The sequence below is a fragment of the Scylla paramamosain genome, chromosome 45 (assembly GCF_035594125.1).
Source record: "Scylla paramamosain isolate STU-SP2022 chromosome 45, ASM3559412v1, whole genome shotgun sequence".
NCBI lineage: Eukaryota > Metazoa > Arthropoda > Malacostraca > Decapoda > Portunidae > Scylla > Scylla paramamosain.
The window spans coordinates 3,082,501-3,105,297 of NC_087195.1; the positions used below are offsets into that span (position 1 = coordinate 3,082,501).

General features: G+C 37.7%; 2 protein-coding genes across 2 annotated transcripts in view; both read right to left on the reverse strand.

Annotated features, from left to right (window-relative positions):
* Positions 1-6,412, reverse strand: part of LOC135094359 (E3 ubiquitin ligase Rnf121-like) — an 8,120-nt gene extending 1,708 nt beyond the window's left edge. The window contains exons 1-7 of the mRNA XM_063994392.1: positions 6,178-6,412; positions 4,886-4,926; positions 4,109-4,250; positions 3,181-3,335; positions 2,372-2,600; positions 2,061-2,267; positions 1-1,935 (exon numbers count right to left, since the gene is read on the reverse strand). The exon at positions 1-1,935 is cut by the window's left edge and continues 1,708 nt beyond it. Of these exons, the coding sequence (XP_063850462.1) occupies positions 1,786-1,935; positions 2,061-2,267; positions 2,372-2,600; positions 3,181-3,335; positions 4,109-4,250; positions 4,886-4,926; positions 6,178-6,285 (1,032 nt within the window). The 5' untranslated portion in view covers positions 6,286-6,412 and the 3' untranslated portion in view covers positions 1-1,785. The remainder of the gene's footprint in view (positions 1,936-2,060; positions 2,268-2,371; positions 2,601-3,180; positions 3,336-4,108; positions 4,251-4,885; positions 4,927-6,177) is intronic.
* A 2,795-nt stretch (positions 6,413-9,207) lies between these two features.
* Positions 9,208-19,438, reverse strand: LOC135094362 (glutamate-gated chloride channel-like). Its single transcript, XM_063994393.1, has 10 exons — positions 19,369-19,438; positions 15,318-15,389; positions 14,568-14,659; positions 13,849-13,910; positions 13,545-13,614; positions 12,799-12,955; positions 12,395-12,477; positions 11,047-11,181; positions 10,133-10,461; positions 9,208-9,940 (listed from the first exon to the last, which is right to left on the reverse strand). Exons 2-10 carry the CDS (start codon positions 15,368-15,370, stop codon positions 9,755-9,757), a joined length of 1,167 nt encoding a protein of 388 aa, XP_063850463.1. The 5' UTR covers positions 15,371-15,389; positions 19,369-19,438; the 3' UTR covers positions 9,208-9,754.
* Between the last annotated feature and the right edge of the window lie 3,359 nt (positions 19,439-22,797).

Below are 22,797 nucleotides of genomic sequence, written 5' to 3' on the forward strand. Positions count from 1 at the left end.
ACAGCCATCCTTGTTACCATCTGACACACACACACACACACACACACACACACACAAAGAGAGACTGCCCCCATCATTAATAAGAAGCATCACATTGGCAACAAAATCACACGTACTCCCGACTGTTGCATCAATGTGTCTGAATTGTTGTCACCACCACACTTTGTGAATAAACTTGTTATTGATGACTGACTTTTGAACTTCACTGAGGAGGAAGAGGAGGAGGGAATGGACAGGAATGACAGGAAAATTAGGTGCAGATCAGCAAATGAATGATAGAAACGGAAAAAAAATGAAAATTAAGAAAAGAAGAAACAGAAATCAACAATAATGGGATAATAAGAAGTGAAGGAGCAAACCATAAAAGAAATTGAGAAAGAAGAATGAAGGAGAGGAAAAATATAAGAAAATGAGAAGACAAGAAATGAAGGGAAAATAAAATAAATGAAAAAGGAAGAGGAGGAGGAGGAGGAGGAGGAGGAAAAGATAAGTGAAGAGAACATAAGAAAATAAAAAGGGAGAATAATGAAGATTAGAAAATGCAGAAAAAGAGAAAAAGGAGTGAAGAGACAGTATAGAAGAAAATGGAGGATAAGAAGAAAAAGATAATTGAAGAGGAATAATTACCTGAACAATGAAGAAAAGGATTAAAGGGGAAGGAATGCTATACAGGAGATAAAGAAGAAGAGAAGAAAGAAATAGATAGTGAATGAGAAAGCCTGCAAGAGAAATGAGGAACAGTAAGGAAACAAGACAATATAGATGAAAAAGAAGAAGTAGTGGAGGAAAAGATAGAAGGGAAAGATTTAAATAAGCAATAAGGAAAAGGAGTCAAGAAGAAGTAGAAAATGTAGAAGAAAAAGAGAAAGAAGAAAATGTAGATAAAGAGGAAAATGTAAAAGACCAAGAACAAGAACAAGAACAAGAGAAGGAGGAGAAGTAGTAGTAGGAGGATAAGGAAAAGACTGACTAAGGAAGGGAAACGTTTACATAAGCAATTAATGGACCATGTAAACACAATCAACCTCATGTAAACACGACGAGAGCCCAGCATCGTCAAAAAACACAACGCACTAAAAATAACAAGAATAAATACAAATGCAGACCTAAAGACTAACAAGACATGAAGAAAGAGACACTAAATGCAAGAATAGGAAAATATCAAAACAGAGGCAGTGAAATCTATAAATGAAGGATTCAGTAGGTGAAAAATATTAAGTGGAAATTTTATGTCTTACTTACATATGTACAAGATAAAGAAAAATTTAGTACATAGTAAGTTTCAGAGAGAGAGAGAGAGAGAGAGAGAGAGAGAGAAGCACAAGGAAAGGAAGAAACAGAAAGATCAAAGAAACAAGAGAGGGAAGAAATGAAGAACAAGAAGAAAAATATTACCATAAATAATTAAAGAGAACAAGTATAAAAAAAATAAATAAATAAAATAAGAAAAACATAGGAAAGAGAGAAAATGGGGAAAAAACGTGCAGGAAAACTATTACAGGAAAATGAAAAACACAGATGACAAAATAAACTATTACCATCCACAGCATAAAGACAAGAAAGAATGAAAGAAAAAAAGAAAAAAAAAAGTGAGAGAACACAGATGACAAACACAAACTTTTACAGTACACAACATAAAAAAAGGAAAAAAAAAGGAGAAAACACAGGATGAAATCAATTACCATACACAAAAAAACAGCGAAAAAAAAAAAAAAAAAGATGACAAACACAAACACAGTTACCACACAGTATAAACCAGTGACTAGAAGCGCCGCCCCTCCACCACTACTGAAGGCCGAGGTAATTGTTAATGCCCTGGACCAGCAGGATGATAGCGGGCTGCCAGGCCACCAGCAGCCTCACCCAGTCTAGCAGCTGCCCGTAGAAAACATGGGGCTTCTCCCACGGGTTGCAGAACATTCTCTTCAAGTCAACCTGTGGGAGGAAATGGTGGTGTTTGTTGGTCTCATAAAAGAAATAGTAAAAAAAATGATGTCTTCTCCTTACAGAACAGACACATCTGCTTACCTTCTCCTTACAGAACAGACGCATCTGCTTACCTTCTCCTTACAGTACGGACACATCTGCTTCTTTCCCACGATGCACCAGCCACGGATGCAGAACTCATGGAAGGTGTGGCCACAGGAAAGTCTGTAGGTGTTCTCAATGATACCCTCCTCCCCCTCCGGCACCAGCTGGGGGTTGCCGCACACCGCACACACCCCCGGCTCCAGGGTGCGCGTCGGCATACCGTGTGGGGTGTAGTACTGTGGGGCAAGGGAAGCGTTACAGTGATCCAGAACAATTTGGTACTCTGGGTGGTGTCTGCACATAACTCACAACAAGTAAGTTCGTTTAATGCCAGACTCACCCCTATGTGTGAGGCCATCTTGTCAGCGCACACCTCCGCAATGTCCCTGCCCAGCACACCATAGTACAGGCCGTAGAAGATGAGGAGCAGGCCGCTGTCCATCCACACGTTGGCCTTGACAGAGAAGAGGAGGTTGAAGCCCATCATCGTCACCATGATGATGAAGTAACCCACCACGCCCAGGCCACAGCAGATCTTGTATATCAGCAGGAACCACTTGTACACCTGTCTGCGTCACGAAGGGAGGAAAACACACTGAAGACCACCGGGAGTTGCATGTTATTCAGAAGTGTTAGATTTGGAGGAAGCTGAAAGGAGATTAGAGGGACCAACTACAAAACCTGACTATTCAAAGATTCTCATCAGATCAATGAACATCGGATGAAGGGAAACAAAATACAAAAAAAGGAAGGAGTGTGATATTTGAGTTTTGATCAAGACAATACAAAAGCAAAGACCTGAAGGAGTGAAGTTACAAAATTGATCAGAGGGCATCAGGTGGAAGGAAAACAAACACAAGAGAAAGGGAGTGTGACATTTCTTGGCTTTAAACCAAAACAATACAAGACAAAGGCCTGAAGGAGTGAAAAGGTACAAGATTAATATTCTCAGATCAGAGCACATCAGATGACAGAAAAAGGATACAAGAGGGAGGAAGTATGATATTATTCAACTTTCAACCAAGACTATACAAGACAGATAAGGTCTGGAGGAGTAGAAACAAGGCAGAGAAAAGCCTGGATGAGCAGAAACAAAGCAAGCAGATAAAGGCCTGCCAAAGTTGAAACAAGACCAAGAGGAGGACCAACCTTGGAGTGCTGGGGTCGATGGGCCTCTCCAACGCCTTCTTCACCACAATGACGGTGATGGAGGAGAAGAGCAGCCAGATGAAGATAAAGCGCCACCAGTGGTTGTGAAGGCAGAGAAGGAACGGTATCACCCACACGCCGATCATGCTCACCAGCTGCAACACACGACACGGGTCACCAGAGGAAGGTCAAAAGGTTATGAGTTAAGTTGAAGGGGAATTTATTATGATGTGTGAAGCAATTGAGGAGGAAGAGGAAGAAAAATAATAATAAAAAAATAATAATAATAATTAGCAAAGGTCACACCAGCAAAAGTTAAAAAGATTATGTGTCAAGCTAAAGGGAAATCCATTATGAAGTGTGAACTGAAAAAAAAAATAATAATAATAATTAGCTAAAAATTACATGATTAGCTAAAAATTGCCAAGAAAAATACATATAAAAGTAAATGAAAAGGAAAAAAGAAAAAGCTGAATAAAGCAATTAGTAGATGAGTAAGAATAGAAGTAAATGAGTAAATATAAGCCAAAACTCCATTACTGATGAATATTAAGAGGTACAAAACATTCTCTTCTCTAATTAACTTGTTTTGAGAAGAGACAAATTTGCAAAGATTTTTTCATAATTCCTTTCTTTTTGTGCCTTTGACCAACCTCTTACACATAAGAATAGTGAATAAAAATAAAGATTAACTAAATTCACTGTCAGTAGAAACAAAGAGCAAATTAATGAAGTACTCTAATAATCATGAAAAACTAATTAAATTCACTAATAACATCAGTAGAAAGAAAAGGTGGTTTAATAACATACTCTGATAATCATGAAAGACATAACTGATCGAAAAAAAAAGAAAGAAAGAAAAAAAAAGAAACTAACATAAACAAAGGTATATCATCAACTACTACTGTACAACTTTCACCGGCCTCACCTGGTATGACTTGTAGTGTTTCTTCTTCCACGCGATGAGGACAACCTGTGAGATGATGGTGACGAACATGAGGATCAGCACCATCTCTGCGTGCATCTCCTCGTGACCCCGGTGCTTCTCGTGTAGCCGCAGGTGCTCCAGTCTAGGGGATGAGGTTAGGTTAAGTTTGGTTAGGTTAGGTTTGTTTTGTTTTGGTTTGATTAGGTTAGGTTTGTCTAGGTTAGGTTAGATTTGGTAAGTTTAGGTTTTGTCTCGGTTATTTGTTCATAATCTGGGTCTGTTGAAGCTTGAGATTGAGGAAAAATGCTCAATATGATAAATGGGAGTATGTTTAATTACCTATAAGATTAAATTAAGGAGTATTTTGCAGTGTATTTATGTTACTGGTAATTAGCTGAAGGTCAGTGTATTGCAATGTATTAATGTTCTTAATTTAATTACTGATAAGATAAATACACTGCAACATACCGTCCTTTATTTAATTACCAATAAGATATACACTACAACACTGTCAATTAAAATCTCTCAATTTCACTTTTCTGTCATATGAAATCAAATGCAAGACTGATATTATTGAATCTCAGAGAATACTCTTAAAAGTTAATAAAAATTCATACACACTGAAATTACTGAAGGCAACAGAACGACCAATAAAAATTCATACATGATGGTTGACTTATTGAATTTTAGCATAATTTTCTTCACCTGGCGGAGATCTTACTAATTTACTTAGTCTTAACTGGCGTACTGTACTGGCCTTTATAAAAGTGTTCTTACCTCCATTTCTCTTCCTCTGTCAGCTGACCTTCTTGATCTGTCTGTACAGAAGAAACAGAAATTAATAATGACCTTATCTAACTGAACTTAACTATTTACTGGTGAACACTCAAATTATTAAAAAAAAATATAAAAAATAAATAAATACTGAGAAATTTTCATGAGATTCAATAAGAATGAATGAAAATGAGTCATACTTATGTCTTGGAACGAACAGGATGGCTTTAGGCAATGTTGGGGCTTGCTGAAATAATATACATTACACCTATATATGTTTAAAATAAATAAACACAATTTTCACAACAAATGATTGTCAGATTTAACCAAAGCACCTCAAAATCATCCAAATAATATATATTCACCATGAAATTTAGTGGATGCAGTTAACCGAAAATTTACCCTTCTCGGCATCCTGAAGGTACCCAAGAATTACTGCAGCACTGACTCAGCAACACATCAGACCTCTACCCCACAGCTCAGTGATATCCTTTCATTACCTCCAAAATCACTCAAGTAAATCGATATAAATGTCAAGATTAGAAAATTATAAGGAAAAAATAAATAAACCACAGCATATTTAAATTTTGGCAACTCTATGTCTAACCTAACCTAACCAAACCTTCCATTTCATTCCCCAAACCTTCCAGATAACCAAGTTTCCTAAGCGACACAAACCACAAAGCACAATAGTATACCTCAAGATGTCACCACCTAGCCTAACCTAACTCCCCAAAACTTTCATTTCCATCCAAACCTTTAAAACAATCACAATACAACTTCCCTAAACGACATAAAGCACAAAACACGCCAGCAGACCTCAAGATGTCACCCACAATGCATTAATTTCTTCATAATATGTCACACGTCAGCCCACAAGCCAATTATCTTCCTTACATCAAGAATTAGCAAATCTACCTATTTTCTCTCGGTTATAACTACGCATTCACGTGACCAATGCAAGTTAACGTGTAGAATAATTATTTACACTTGAAAATAAATCCCAAAAGCACCTTATTTACCTAAAATTTGACAATCTTAAATTAGTCAGTTTGCATATCGTAATATAACACGACTCATAAATAGCGAGGGATATAACTTCAATTAGCAAGACATGAAATTACGAAAACACACAAATACACGTAAAAATAACCGTAATACACTGTCATTTTGCTTCCTTTTGGTAATACGGGCACACACCGGGCGGCCAACTCGTCACAAACACGTCAACATTTCGGCAATTTTTTCCACTTAATTCCTAACTGGCGCTTCGAATTCCTGGCTTCAAATCTTACCAGGTTTTCTCTGATGATCTTGAGCAATTTTTCGTCTAATGGGTTCGGAAAATGGCCTCGTATGTGCTGGTGACCATGGTGGTGGTGATGGTGCTCCAATCCTGCCATCTTTTACTCTCTCTCTCTCTCTCTCTCACGCGCGCTCGCTCTGCTCTTCCTCCTCTTCTTGTGGATTTTTGTTTTGATGTTCTTGATCTTGTTTCTTTTATGTTTAATTTTTTTTTTATGGTGTTTTGGTTATCGCGGTGTACACACACACACATACACTCTCTCTCTCTCTCTCTCTCTCTCTCTCTCTCTCTCTCTCTCTCTCTCTCTCTCTCTCTCTCTCTCTCTCTCTCTCTCTCATTTATTTTTGCTTTTTAAAAATGAACGACAGTTGATAAAGACGAAAAATAAGGATAAGAGATAAGAGGAATGATATTGATAATATTTGTGAGGAAGTGACGAAGTTATCAGTGCTATAGGTCAGAGAGAGAGAGAGAATCAACCGAATGATTTTATTTATTGTGCTGGTATTGCTCTCTCTCTCTCTCTCTCTCTCTCTCTCTCTCTCTCTCTCTCTCTCTCTCTCTCTCTCTCTCTCTCTCTCTCTCTCTCTCTCTCTCTCTCTCTCTCAACAAAGCCTTCATAACAGTAATCAAATGCAACAACACAACCTTGGAACTGAATAAAAGGAGAAAATGTCAAGAGGAGAATTTTAGTGCTGCACGTATCCACAAGACAAACGCGACAGAAGAAGAAAAGAATCAAAGCAGAAAAAAATATGACATGATTTCTGAGGCTTGAAAACCACAGCCTACCCTAAGAACTGCATTTTATTAACCTATATATATATATATATATATATATATATATATATAATATATATATATATATATATATATATATATATATATATATATATATATATATATATATATATATATATATATATATATATATATATATATATATATATATATATATATATATATATATATATATATATATATATATATATATATATATATATATATATATATTTTTTTTTTTTTTTTTTTTTTTTATCTATTTATGTATATTACTTTCTTCCCTTTTATTTTTCTTATATAGAACAATACATCTATCAAATGAAATCGACAGATAAAAAGTAAATAAGATAGCGGACGGGAAGAATCTTTGTAAGGAATGTAAACAGCAAGTAAGATGGATTATATTGTAGTGTGGACGGTAGGCTACTGTTTATTTGTGTTTCGTCTTATATTATTACAAGATCTGTTGTTATAAAGCACCTTAAAGAAACCATTAGTTCAGTTAAGATCAGCCTCTTATTCTGAAATATTTACGACGGTTCCCAGAATGTTAAACACGCTCCGGATAAGACTTAAATAACTTTTCGGCGCCTTATGCACAAGACACATGATTTGGGAATTTGAGCCCTATCTCTCTACTTAAGAATTTCTGTTAATACGGTCTTGGGTATACTTCGTGTGTTCTGTTTTATAAGCTGTCTTCTACTCAGATTCAAACCATATCACATAATTATCTCATTCTTCTATTTATCATTCTGTATACCTCATCCCTCTCCTTATATTGCAATATACATGCTGTCTTTCTATTCAATGTATTTATTTTTCAAGTTCTTTTACATCGGTGCTTCTCTTTTCCCCTTGGCAGTTCATGTTCTTTAATCCTCCTCTTTTTTTTCTTTTCTCTGATTTTCTAGAATTCATACATTGTGTATTTTTTGTCTTTATAATGCACTCCATAATGAGATTGTTAGAGTCATTAGGAAGCTTTAAGAGATTAGACTATTTCTGGGTGGAATATGACAAGTGGAAATAGGTAGGTACATTTTACACCGACTGCCACGTGTAGGCTTCATGGCTTTTTGCAGCTTCTCTTATCTTCTTATGTTCTTATCTATGAGCTTAGTGCTAATCTACTTTTGCACTAGGCTACCATTAAAAGTACACGTTTTCTGTGAGCGGCTGCCCCGTTGGTTTTCAAGGTAAACTATGCAATACTGGTGATCTTGGGCTGAGAAATCGCTTGTAGAATATAAACGTATAAGAGTGACTCTCTCTCTCTCTCTCTCTCTCTCTCTCTCTCTCTCTCTCTCTCTCTCTCTCTCTCTCTCTCTCTCTCTCTCTCTCTCTCTCTCTCTCTTTTCATCAACTCTCTAACTTACCGTCTTCAGCCCCTCTTGCATCGCCGAAATGTTGCATCTTTTACTATTTTCTACAACTTTTTATTTATTTTTTTTCTACGCTATCTGCTCATCTTGCTAGTTGCATGCCTTCCCTTATCCTATGGTCTAGCTGCACAAGACTTTCTACTTTCTCTCACCCATATTCTACCTACCTTTCTAATGCAAGAGTTAACCAGTATTCTCAATCATTCATTCCCTTTTCTGGCAAACGCTGGAACTCCCTGCTTGCATCTGTATTTTCTCTTTCCAATGACTTGAACTCTTTCATGAAGTAGGTTTCAAGACGCATGCTCCAATTTTTTTATGTTCGTTTCTGGTTCTGGAGACTGGCACCTCAGTGGGCCTTTTTTTTTTTTTTTTTTTTTTTTTTTTTCTCTCTCTCTCCTTGGTTGTTGCCCCCTCCTACATAAAAAAAAAAAAAAGAGAAAAAGAAAAGAAAAGAAATGAAAACAAGGAAAGCTGCAAGAACCCATCAGGCCTACACGTGGCAGTCCCTGTATGAAACGTATCTACCTATTTCCATCTATCATCCTGGTTTATAAATTCATCTAATCTTTTAAAGATCCCCAATGACTCAGCACTAACAACCTGATCATTGAGTCTATACCAATCATCAACCAATCTATTAGAGAACCAGTTCCTTCATGTTTATATTTTCTTAATCTGACTTTCTTTTTTTTCAAATGGTGAAAGTGATGAAATTTATATTTATCCATTTATTTTTAGAGAGAGAGAGAGAGAGAGAGAGAGAGAGAGAGAGAGAGAGAGAGAGAGAGAGAGAGAGAGAGAGAGAGAGAGAGAGCTGATTTGTCTTCATATCTAACCAAGTATAGGAGTTTTGTATTTTTATTTTTTTTTTTTTAATTCTTAGTTAACATTTATAAGTTTAGACAAGAATATGTGAGAACTTTATCAAAATTGAGTAAGAAACAATTATCGTATGTTAAGAAAAAATATCATAAATTATAATAATAATAATAATAATAATAATAATAATAATAATAATAACAATAATAATAATATCATTATAACTCATCAGCTTATACTAAACATTACATTTTATAAGTGAAATAATTACAAAAACAAACATTAAGCTACTACTTACTATAATAATAATAATAATAATAATAATAATAATAATAATAATAATAATAATAATAATTCATTTTACCCTAACTACTAGTACAAATAACAACACACTGTCTACAGCTACAACATCTGAATTACGTCACAAACAAACAGAAAACGAACTTGATAATAAAAAAAAAAAAAAAGGAAAAAAAATTGAAGCTAAATATTAGAGAACTGTAAAGGTGTGTGTGTGTGTGTGTGTGTGTGTGTGTGTGTGTGTGTGTGTGTGTGTGTGTGTGTGTGTGTGTGTGTCTAGCCAGTGCCGCAGAAAGCCACGAAGTACACGAACAGGAAGAAAAAGTAGACGCCAATCAAAGCGACACGAGAGAGGTATTCGGCGCGCTCCTTTATCTGGTGAGCCAAGCGCCGCACCCACCCGCCCTCCGCCTCCCTTGCTGTCTTGACCTCGCCGTCTTCCTCGCTGCTGACGGAGGGCTTCTGAGAGAGAGAGAGAGAGAGAGAGAGAGAGAGAGAGAGAGAGAGAGAGAGAGAGAGAGAGAGAGAGAGAGAGAGAGAGATTAATTCAATCAGTATATCCCTCATTTAAACACGTGACTTCATGATTTTTCCCGCCAAAACTTGACATTCAAAAACATACATAAAATACACCAAACACACGAACATACATACCTCCTCTCCCTTCTTGGCGGAACGAGCGTTGCACAGAATCACGTAGACCAGAGTGAAGAAGAGAATGCACAGAGACACTCCAATGAAAGTATCCATGGCCGTGATATAAGGAACGGAGGCTAGAGAACTCTTGTATGCGTTACTGAAGGAAGTGAGAGCGATTAGAGGTACCAGGGTGAGCAGCACACGCCCCACGAACTGACCCTCAGGCACTAGGAAGCTGAACCAGGCCACCACCACGAGGAACATGCAGGGGATGTAGCATTCGGTCAAGTATGTTCCGAATTCTCGTCTTATCTTCATGTTAACTTGCGCGCAGCTGTACTCGCCTGTTTGAAAAGTGGCGGGAAATTTGAATAGTTATTTTATACTATTATTTGTGATACTAGTTATAATAATGATGATGATGATGATGATGACGATGATAATAATAATGATAATAATAATAATAATAATAATAATAATAATAATAATAATAATAATAATAATAATAATAATAATAACAATAATAATAATAATGACAATGTTACTGTTACAACAACAACAACAACAACAGCAACAACAATAACTACTGCTACTTCTACTACTACTACTTCTACTACTACTACTTCTACTACTACTACTACTACTACTACTACTACTACTACTACTACTACTACTACTACTACTACTATCACCACCACTACTACTACTACTACTACTACTACTACTACTACTACTACAGCAACTACTACTACTACTACTACTACTACTACTACTACTACTACAGCAACTACTACATGCACTTGGCAACAAGGAGACAGCCAACAAACACTTTTAGATAAACAAAAATACTCTCTCTCTCTCTCTCTCTCTCTCTCTCTCTCTCTCTCTCTCTCTCTCTCTCTCTCTCTCTCTCTCTCTCTCTCTCTGACCTGTGGACGTGCGGGAGTTGCATATCTCAGTACTGTATCCCTCAAACTGGAACCTGTCAGCGTGTATACCAGTCCCGAACTCAACAGACTGCGAACTCAGCAGCGTCAGATCTACATCCTTCGTGGTGTAGCCGTCTGGGGAAAAGAAGTGTATTAATTAACCTTTTCACTCCTATTTGACACATTTTTCCTTAATTGCTAGTCACTGTGAGACATTATATTCTCTTCTTGTTCTCCATTCACCTCTAAACGTGAACGGAAAGCATTACAGAGGGTTAGAAAGGGGTTAAGACAGATTATATAGTATGAAGAAGGATTATGAAAGGTTACAGATAATGAAGAAAGATTAAAGGAAGACTGTATTAGATTGAAAAGGATTGAAATTGGTTACAGAGAACTGTAAAAAGGGTTGAGGCAAGTTGTAAAGGGTTAGAAAAAGGATCGTGAAGGACTGCAAGAGTTTATGAAAAGAAATTGATTGCAGAAACATTGATGATGAAAAATAATGATAATAATGATGATGCTAATGATGATAATAATAATAATAATAATAATAATAAGAAGAAGAAGAAGCAAGAAGAAGAAGAAAGATACAATAAGAATAAAAATATACAATTCTCTCTCTCTCTCTCTCTCTCTCTCTCTCTCTCTCTCTCTCTCTCTCTCTCTCTCTCTCTCTCTGCTATTTTTAATCCTAATTTCTTCCTTTTCTTTATCATGTTTTCTTTACTATTGCTCTCTCTCTCTCTCTCTCTCTCTCTCTCTCTCTCTCTCTCTCTCTCTCTCTCTCTCTCTCTCTCTCTCTCTCTCTCTCTCTCTCTCTCTCTCTCTGCTATTTTTAATCCTAATTTCTTCCTTTTCTTTATCATGTTTTCTTTACTATTGCTCTCTCTCTCTCTCTCTCTCTCTCTCTCTCTCTCTCTCTCTCTCTCTCTCTCTCTCTCTCTCTCTCTCTCTCTCTCTCTCTCTCTCTCTCTCTTTCCTCAAATAAATCCTCCCCCCCGACAACAACTATCTTACCGAGAGAGGAAAATTATCGTACACTATATATTTCAAAGTAAGAGTACGTAAGAGCTATATTCTCGGCTTCACGCAATAGAAAATGGACTTAACAAGGAAGGATGCATATTTCTCCACCCTCCGTTTTCTTTCCCTCATTCCTTCCTCGTCTCCTCGCCAGCTGTTCTCCATATTTTGTGTATACGCACTGTGTTTTTTAGGCTGCGTTGTTGCTATGTGATTCTCTCTCTCTCTCTCTCTCTCTCTCTCTCTCTCTCTCTCTCTCTCTCTCTCTCTCTCTCTCTCTCTCTCTCTCTCTCTCTCTCTCTCTCTCTCTCTCTCTACTCACAGCTGGCCACTTTTATCATGCAGGTCTGGGTGTCGTGGGGGAATCGCCTCAGGTCCATCGGGCAGGACTGGCGCAATGATATCCTGTTGGGAAGGCGGAATGTCAAGATCAAGATTAAGATTATGATAAAAAAGTAGACGGGGTAGTGTAAATAGACAGAAATAGGGAAATGGATGGTTGCAGAGAGAGAGAGAGAGAGAGAGAGAGAGAGAGAGAGAGAGAGAGAGAGAGAGAGAGAGAGAGAGAGAGAGAGAGAGAGAGAGAGAGAGAGAGAGAGTACAAAACTATATATACAACAAAAGTATGTGTAAGAATGCGCACCACCTCCACCACCACCATCACCACTACAGTCTTAACAGCAGCAGCAGCAGCAGTAGTAGCAGCAGTAGCAGTAGTGGCAATACCTGGTGCTGTAGATAATGTTGCCGTCGGGGAAGACTCTGAGATATAGCTCGGGGTGGATGGACTTGTACTGGGTGATCTCAGCGTTCTTGAAGAAGGGGTCAGGCAGCCACAGCGGGGATGGGTCCAGCAGGGGCACGTACTCCACTCTGTCCGCCCCTGTGGGAAGGAAAACAGGGAGGAGATAGTTAACGAGTGATTTATTGAACGGGTATTCATTTAAAAGCTCTTTTCTCTCAGCTCCATTATACCTGCCCAAGAAAAAAAAATCTCTTTGGCATTTGGAAATAGTCGTGATTTTTACGTGGTGAGAAATCAAAGCGTTTTTAAGGGTGACTTTATGGTTCTAGTGATAGATGAATGAGATTTCTACATTATTAACTTGATAAACACTCTTGAAAGCCAGTCTAATCGTCCCTGTGGCCTTTGAAAATAATCGTGGTGAGAAAGCAAAGCGTTTCTGAGCACGGACCGCAAGAGAAGCAAGCATTTGAAGACACTGGCTAGAGGCGCGCCCCACAGCCACCCACGCTAGCACTGTAATAACCGAAGCACACTTTAGGGACGGTCACACTCAAGTCACGGTACACTCACAGCCCAGTCATATTATTACACTCATTTCAATGGAAGCATTCACACTGGCGTTCACGGTCCTCATTGAAATGCATGTAATGTCTGACTGGACCGTGACCTGAGCGTGACCGTGCTTGTGTAGTGTGGATCAGTCCTAGGTGCGTTCGTTACTCACCTGGCATGGTCGAGTAGGCGAGTCTTGAGTCATTCCACAGCATTCTGAAGGTGATGTCAAAGTTTGCTTCCTGGAGAGAGAGAGAGAGAGAGAGAGAGAGAGAGAGAGAGAGAGAGAGAGAGAGAGAGAGAACAGACTATTAGTGATGAGAAGGGTAACGATCGTCGAAGTAGTGATGATAATAAGCAACAATAACATACGAGTAAGTGAACAAGTGAATGAATAGATAGGTAAATAAGCAATAAAAGAGACTGAATGACTATGATGAGAAAAAGGTAAGACTAAACACTCCATGCATACGTACCATTGTAACATCGTCAATATCTATGTTTCTGAAGTACACCTGAAGTTTCACCTGTGTGCCACCTGGAGACGAAAGGTAAAGGAAATAATACTAGTAATAATAACAATACATACATACATACATACATACAAACAGTTCCTTTAAATATTCATTATGTCTTCCTAACCTCGTTTACGCCAAGGAAAAAAAGGTTGACATGTCCACACTTTTCACAATAATTAGTTCGTGATTAAGCAAAATTTAAAAGAAGGAAGAAACAAAATTCTGATCATTGTTCTTTTTTTTTTTTTTTTTTGTTGTCTCTTTCTTTCTGTTATCAATATTTTGCAGCTTTCTTCTTTTTTTCTTCTCTTTTATTCCTTTCCTCCTTCCCCCTACGCTCTTTTCAGCCTCACAGTCTCCTTTTCCCCTCAATGCTTTTCCTTCCCATTTTTTTTTCATTCATCTCTTTCCTCACTTCTCTCCTTCTCTCCCTTCCCATTTCCTCCTCCACTTCTCCACTTCTTTTCACTCTTTCTCTTTCCATTTCTTTCCTTCCCACTTCCTTCACTCCCCTTTCTTTCCATTCTCTCCCAAAAACTCCCTCCAACCTTACTCACCCCTCACTTCCCTCTCCTTCCTTCCCTTCCCTCATCCCACGCATTCATCCCTCTCTCTTCCCATCACTCCTTTCCTTCCTTCCTTCCTTCCCCCACTCCTCCCGTGACGCCCGTTCTTACCACTTCCAGGAGGGCGGATCTTCTTGTCGTAATCCTCTGTGAGTATCCTTGTCAGCTCAGTCGTCGCCTTGGCTACAGGGGTGACGGCCGCGCTGTGAGTCAGAAGGCTAAGTTAGAAGAGGCACAAGCAAAAAAAGAAATCACACTCGTTTCTTACCCAATCAAAGTGAAATTCTTACACGGAGTAGAATTCAAAATGTATATTATTTTTTTTTCTCCAAAAGTCAATGGTTTTTGAGCTAAAACCCATTTTGTCATTTTTTACTGGATTTTTTAAAGTTAGGTTTCTTCTTGTTCTTAACGTAATCTTACGTAACCTGATCTGATACAAGCTTCCTGTATTGGTGCAAATTAGAGAAGTATACGTTTAAACAGGCTCATATCAAAGTTCCGAAGCATTGTACAGGTAGATACAGGTAAATGGATACAGGTTAATGCTTTGCTGTATCCAAGGGTAAAGAAAATAGCTGAAAAATAGGTAAAAAAATGCTCTCTATCCCCAAAAGTAGATGAAAAGGAAAAGTAAAGAGAGAGAGAGAGAGAGAGAGAGAGAGAGAGAGAGAGAGAGAGAGAGAGAGAGAGAGAGAGAGTAAACAAAAGCGGAACAGAATAGAAATAAAGAAGAAAAAGGAATGCAGTTATTAAAAAAAGAAGGAAGGAAGGAGAGAAAAGAGTGAAGGAAAGTGATTTTCAGAGAGAGAGAGAGAGAGAGAGAGAGAGAGAGAGAGAGAGAGAGAGAGAGAGAACTACCTTTGAGAAGCCATCACCGCCATCATCATCAGCATCAGCCACGCCGACACCATCCTGCTTCCGTCTCGCTTGCTCTGAAAATAAATAAAAATCAACAAATAAGCAAACAAATCAATGAATAAATAATTAAATAAGAAAAGACGGAAAGGAAATGCAAGAAAAGGAAGAAAAGAGGAGGAAGAAAGAATTAAGGAGGAGAAACAAGCAAAGAAAACGAGTAGTGGAGAAAGAATAAGAGGAAAGGGCAGAGAGAGAGAGAGAGAGAGAGAGAGAGAGAGAGAGAGAGAGAGAGAGAGAGAGAGAGATTGCACAGAAAATAAAATAATAAAATACACGACAATTTTCTATAACAATTTTATAATCAAGTGAAAAAAACATAATAATAATAATAATAATAATAATAATAATAATAATAATAAGAAGAAGAAGAAGAAGAAGAAGAAGAAGAAAGAAGAAAAAGAAGAAGGAAAACAAGAAAAGAATAAAGAGGAGGAGGAGGAGGAGGCGAACAAGAATAAAAAACAAAACAAAAACAACGTAAAATAAAGAATTAAAAATGTGTGATAGTCTCTCTCTCTCTCTCTCTCTCTCTCTCTCTCTCTCTCTCTCTCTCTCTCTCTCTCTCTCTCTCTCTCTCTCTCTGCCACCACCTGCTCCCTGTCCTCAATGAGCGCTAAGTGAGGCCAGCTGGAGGGTCATTACTCTGCTCGCTAACCACAGTGAAAAGTGACGATACTCAAAGAACTGTGAGAGGAGGCTGGAGGAGGAAGACATCGTACGCCTCACAACATTATCGTACGCGCGGTTTTTGTTGTTGTTGGCGGCGGCGGTGGTGGTGGTGGTGGTGCAGGGGTGTTGTGGTTTTTGTCTCTCTCTCTCTCTCTCTCTCTCTCTCTCTCTCTCTCTCTCTCTCTCTCTCTCTCTCTCTCTCTCTCTCTCTCTCTCTCTCTCTCTCATTTGTTTTCAGTTTTCGTTTTTTTATTTTCTTCTTTTTTTTTTTATCTTTCCACAAACTCCTTTCAGTATACTACTACTACTACTACTACTACTACCGTTGATCCTGCTACTACCACCGTTGATCCTGCTACTACTACTACTACTACTACTACTACTACTACTACTACTTTTATATAACAATGTCTCTGGCCAAGGCAGTCTAAAGATTCCAGCCCTCAAAGAGTAGAGCCAAAAAGATGATGTAGAATTATTAGAAGAGTCTTGCAACAGTCCAAGTATATATCGAGACAGGAGGCAACACAGAAGCAGACAGGGAGTTCCAGAGTTTACCAGAGAACAGGATAAACGACTGAGAATATTGATTAACTCTTGCATTAGGGAGGTGGACAGACTAGGGGTGAGAAAGGTAAAGTCTTGTGCAGCGAGGCGACGGGAGGAGGGGAGACATGGAGTTAGCAAGATCAGAAGAGCAGTTAGCGTAAAAGTAGCGGTAGAAGATAGCGAGGGATGCAACACTGCGGCAATGAGAGAGAGGCTAAGGGCAGTAAGTCAAACGAGACACATTTTCTGAAGCCTAACAACTGTTTATAAATAGAAGAATGACTCTCACGACCTTTACATGTATCGAGAGAGAGAGAGAGAGAGAGAGAGAGAGAGAGAGAGAGAGAGAGAGAGAGAGAGAGAGAGAGAGAGAGAGTTTCAGATTACATGAGTTGAAGAAGAGTGACACAAACACATTCTTTCTCTCTCTCTCTCTCTCTCTCTCTCTCTCTCTCTCTCTCTCTCTCTCTCTCTCTCTCTCTCTCTCTCTCTCTCATTACGATAAATTGTTCCTAATTATTTACTTCCTTTCGTCTCCTTCCATTTTCTTTACATCTCCCTTTTAGCATCGTTTTCTTTTTATTTCTTTCTTTCTATATCTTAATTTTTTTCATTTATTTTTCATTTTTTATTATATTCTTTTGTTTTCTTTATTTTCTTCTATCATTTTGTTTTGCCTCTTCGCAACAGCAACGGTGACAACAATAAGAGCAGCAACGACAACAACAACAGTAATAATAATAATAATAATAATAATAATAATAATAATAATAATAATAATAATAACACAGTACTTTTTGCCCTACTTCATTTAATTCCTCCCTTCCTTCCTTTCCTCGCATTTCATTGGCTAAAGTGGGAGTCACAAGCCACGCCCCTTTCCCTCTCCCGGGCATTTGATTGGTTCTCGGTCGGCTAGGGACACGTTTTGATTGGCTATCGCTTATTAACCAACTTAGCTTGAACGCGTTAAAAATTATGAATTTCTATGTATGTTGATTTATTTGTTGATTTATTTCTTAAGCCACTTATTTACCTAACTACTTATTCATTTATTTATTTATTTATCTAAGCTTCTCTCTCTCTCTCTCTCTCTCTCTCTCTCTCTCTCTCTCTCTCTCTCTCTCTCTCTCTCTCTCTCTCTCTCTCTCTCTCTCTCTCTCCTTCTTTATCTTTTTTTCATCCTGCTTTGTCATCTCTTTCTCTCTCTTTTTATTTTTATATTTTAAATATTTTTGTTTATTCTGTCTTGTCATTTCCCTCTTTCTCTCTCTGTTACCCTGTCACACACACACACACACACACACACACACACACACACACACACACACACACACACACACACAGAGAGAGAGAGAGAGAGAGAGAGAGAGAGAGAGAGAGAGAGAGAGAGCAAACTAACACAGCATCTTCTCTATAAACACTTCAAAATAGAAAAAAAGAAGAGGAAAGAAGCTTGACAAAGATGAAAGGATTTGCTACAACGTATAGAAGAGAATAGAGAGAGAAAAAAAAAGGCTCATACCAACACTATATTCTCCTTTCAGCATTTGGGAATGAGAGAAAATAGATGACAGTGATAATGATAGTGAAAAGTGAAGATGAGGGAACTTGTTACAGTGTATGGTAGGAAAAGAATGGAAAAATTAAGTAGGGGATGGACGTAGAAGATTATGGTGAAAATTAACACTATATTTTTCGTGAACACTTGAAAATAAAAAGGAATATGGAAAAAAAAAATAATAATAGTAATAACAGCAATAATTAAAATGAAGATGGTGATGAGAGGGAGTGTTTTGTACAGTGTAAGGTTGGTGAAGAATACACAAAAATGCAGTTTACGTATGGTGCAAACTAACACTGCATCTTTTTCTATCAACACTTGAAGATAGGGAAGGATATCAAAAGAACAGACAAACGAGAGAATCTGGCCTCAAACAAATATCTCTAAACAACTAAAAAAAAACAGTGAAAGACACTCAAAACACACTAGAAAAAACTTAAAGACATACCCAAACACCTAAACACACGCATATATACTCAAAACACCCAAAATAAACTAAGAAAAACACGTAAAACAGCCTTAAATGTCTTAAAAAAAACACAATAAACACCTAAAACAACAAAAATACCCCCAAATAAACAATAATAGTAAAATTAGATAGGAAATAAACGAATAAATGAAATAACAAGACAAAATAAGTAAAACAGCGAATGAATATAGAAGATCATAGAAGGGAAAACAATGTCAGTCCAATTATCATCATGAAACTTATAATTATCGTACCTATTAGAAGTAAGATAACTGTATTGATCGGAGGACATTTTGGCGGGAAAATTTAATGGGTAGCTTAAAAGAATAAATAAATAGATAGATAGAGCGGATTTCGTTTGTACAACCCCCTAAAATAATAATAAAAAAGAGCCTGAGAGAGAGAGAGAGAGAGAGAGAGAGAGGAGAGAGAGAGAGAGAGAAGAGAGAGAGAGAGAGAGAGAGAGAGAGAGAGAGAGAGAGAGAGAGAGAGGAAAGAAGGAAAAGAAAGAAAAAAATAAAGAATGAATGAAAAAAGGAGAAAAGAAAAGAAGGAAAAAGAAAGAAGACGAAAATAAGGAAGAAAAAAAGGAAACAAACAAAATAAATACTACGAAAACACGAATAAAATAAGATAAAACAAGTGGAAAGGAGGAGAGAAGGAATGAAAATAAATATCAGAGAGAGAGAGAGAGAGAGAGAGAGAGAGAGAGAGAGAGAGAGAGAGAGAGAGAGACTTACCGTGAGCGAGAGTGAGCGAGCGAGTGAGAGAGAGAGGGAGAGGGACACCAGCCTAGGACGCGGGCTAAGCAGATTCTAACTAAACTCGAAATAGTAAACCCGCTCGCTTGGTCGCCTCAGCCTTGGCATCCAAGCATCTCTTACCACTCCCTCTCTCTCTCTCTCTCTCTCTCTCTCTCTCTCTCTCTCTCTCTCTCTCTCTCTCTCTCCTCTCTCTCTCTCTCACACACACACACACACACACACATACTTGATAATCTAAACTTTAATTGCACTGGAGAAAGAAAGACATGAAGGAAGATGAAGACTTAAATGAATGAATGAATGAATGAACGGAACGAACAAAATGAAAAAGGGAAAAGAAAGAAAACAACAAGCATAAATTAATAGTTTCATTTCTAGTCTGTCCACCTCTCTAATGCAAGAGTTAATCAGTATTCTCAGTCTTTCATCCCTCGTTCTGGTAAACTCTGGAACTCCCTGCCTGCTTCTGTATTTCCTTCTTCCTGTGACTTAAACTCTTTCAGCAGGGAGGTTTCGAGACTTACCCTGCAATTTTAGATTATTTATTTATTTATTTATTTATCTACAGTATTACCTTTCTTTTGGGACTGGCACCTCAGTGGGCCTTTTCTTTTTTTTTCGGTCTTTTTGTTGTTTTTGGTCATTGCCCCTTTTATATAAAAATAGATAAAGAAATAAAATGAAATTACATGAAAACTAAAAAAAAAAGTGGAAATAACTTGCAACAACAACAACAACAACAAAAATAAATAGATAAATAATAAATATATAAATAAATAAACAAACAAACAAATAAATAAAAGAATGTTAATAGAAACAATAATAAACACACACACACACACACACACACACACACACGGGTCATATGAAGGAGCAGGAAGGACATAAGCAGTAGTGACGGTAATGGTGCCCGCATGGTGATCTTGTTATCACTACTTCTATAAGCCATTTGAAGGAACACTACCACTCATCCATCCCTCTCATAGCGTACCCTCCCCCCGTCCCCCCTGCACCATTATAGAGCCTCACCCAGACTTCCCCTACGCCTCCCATAGCCTTTAATTCAACTAACCTTGGCAGCAGTCTTCGTATTTTATTTATCTATTTATTTATTTATTTATTTTTTTTTTACTTTATTTTGTCTATTTTCACTTTTACTTAATTCTATTTTTTTTAGGGTAGGTGAAGGAGAAACAGAAAATCACCGAGTTTTTCTTCCTATTTATTTATTTATTTATTGTTATTGATTCTTTTTCTCAACGTGTTTTTTTTTTTTTTTTCTTTCTTTTTTTTTTCAACTGACCTACACAAGGCAGCTGGCACGAGTAGGTCAGAACATAACAGGAAGCTTAGGCGACTAGGCTTTCCTTCCTCATCAAACCATCGCGGGGTACAGTTAACGAGTGCTTGGGGCCGCTACTGTTTTGTCTTCAGCTTCCTCTCTGGTACTTTGGGGACGCACGCAAATGTTCGGCCTCTTATCTCGATTTTTAACAGGCTGTAGTGGGAGTTATTAGGGTTTTAATTGTGTTTTCCTGAATCTGTATGTTTAACGAAGCCTTATGAAAGTTGTATGGGTTTTCAAGGGTGTTTTCATGATTCTAGTGATAGTTTAATTGGCTCTTGGAAGTTTTGAGTGTTTTTCAATGTTTATTTATCTATTTATTTATTTATTTATCAAGTTTAAGAGTGTTTATTGGAAGTTATTGTTGTTTTCATTTTTTTTTCATGACTGGCGAAAGTCAAACAAACCTAATTGGAAGTTATTTGGATTTTCAAGGACGTTTTTATAATCTTGGTGACCGTTTAATAGCCTCTAGCAGAAGTTACTGGAGTTTTCTTTTTTTTTTTTTCTCCTTTATATAAATCTTAGTTCAAATCTGTAAGTTCACTAAAATCTATAGTGAAGTATTTGGGCCTTAGCGTCTCTCTCTCTCTCTCTCTCTCTCTCTCTCTCTCTCTCTCTCTCTCTCTCTCTCTCTCTCTCTCTCTCTGGTTTCTTTTCCTTTCCTTTCCTCTTTCTTTTCTTACATACTTTTTTATTTTTATTTTTCCCGTTATTCTTTTTTTCTTTTACTTTTCTTCTTCTCTACTTCTCCCTCTCCTTCTCCTCTACTCTCTCTCTCTCTCTCTCTCTCTCTCTCTCTCTCTCTCTCTCTCTCTCTCTCTCTCTCTCTCTCTCTCTCTCTCTCTCTCGTACACACTCACACAACACACACACGCTGTCTTCTCACATCCTCATTAGCCTCCGCCCTTCTCAGATGTCACACACGCAAATTATTTAGAGTCAAACTAAAGTACAACATCTGCTGGCCTAACAAGACGTAACAGGAAGGCGTGGTGGTGACAAGGGTGACTGTAGCAATAGCTGTTATGGGGTTGTCACATTTAGAAGGGCGGTGATGAGATGTGGTGAGATGGGAGTTACAGAGAGAGAGAGAGAGAGAGAGAGAGAGAGAGAGAGAGAGAGAGAGAGAGAGAGAGAGAGAGAGGTAAGAAAAGAATAAAGGGAAAAAATAAAATAAAAATGTTAGAAAAAGAAAGAAGAAAGGAAAGGACAAGGAATCATAGAGAGAGAGAGAGAGAGAGAGAGAGAGAGAGAGAGAGAGAGAGAGAGAGAGAGAGAGAGAGAGAGAGAGAGAGAGAGAGAGAGAGAGAGAGAGAGAATGTTACAATACCGCAGCAAGATGCAAAAACAGTAAAACAATTAAAAACAGTAACCATATATATATGTGAACTTAACTTGATCTGCCTTCCCTCTGAGAGAGAGAGAGAGAGAGAGAGAGAGAGAGAGAGAGAGAGAGAGAGAGAGAGAGAGAGAGAGAGAGAGAGAGAGAGAGAGAGAGAGAGAGAGAGTGAGAGAGAGAGAGATCTAAACGGGCAACTTCAATAAGGTATAGAAATACATATAAATTTACATGTATAAAATAACAACATCTCCTTAACACCACATAAACAAGAAAAATTAAAAAAGAATAAGAATAATGGTAGTTGATAGATAAATTCGTCGCGGAAATGACACCCCGTTGGGAAGGCGATAAACAAACATATGCGCCAAGGAGTCAAAACAAATCAGACATGCCCAGCTTCCATTAAAAACAGAAGGTAAACATGATGGTGTCAGGCCACGTGGTGATAGCACTTGATAGCATAAAGCACCAGGAACTAAGTAGAGATGTGTAGGGATATAAGTGTGTCACTGAAGACTGGTAACAAGTTAATTCGCTACACTAAATGCCAGGGGGGTGAAGTATAGATATGTAAATAAATATAGAAATTACTGATGGTTAATAAGATAATTTTCTCGTTTAATACTAATTATCAGTATGTAAATAGAGATGTCATTGAAGGTTAAAAGAAAGGTTATTTGCTTTTTACATAATGCCAGAGCCAGGTAGAGATATA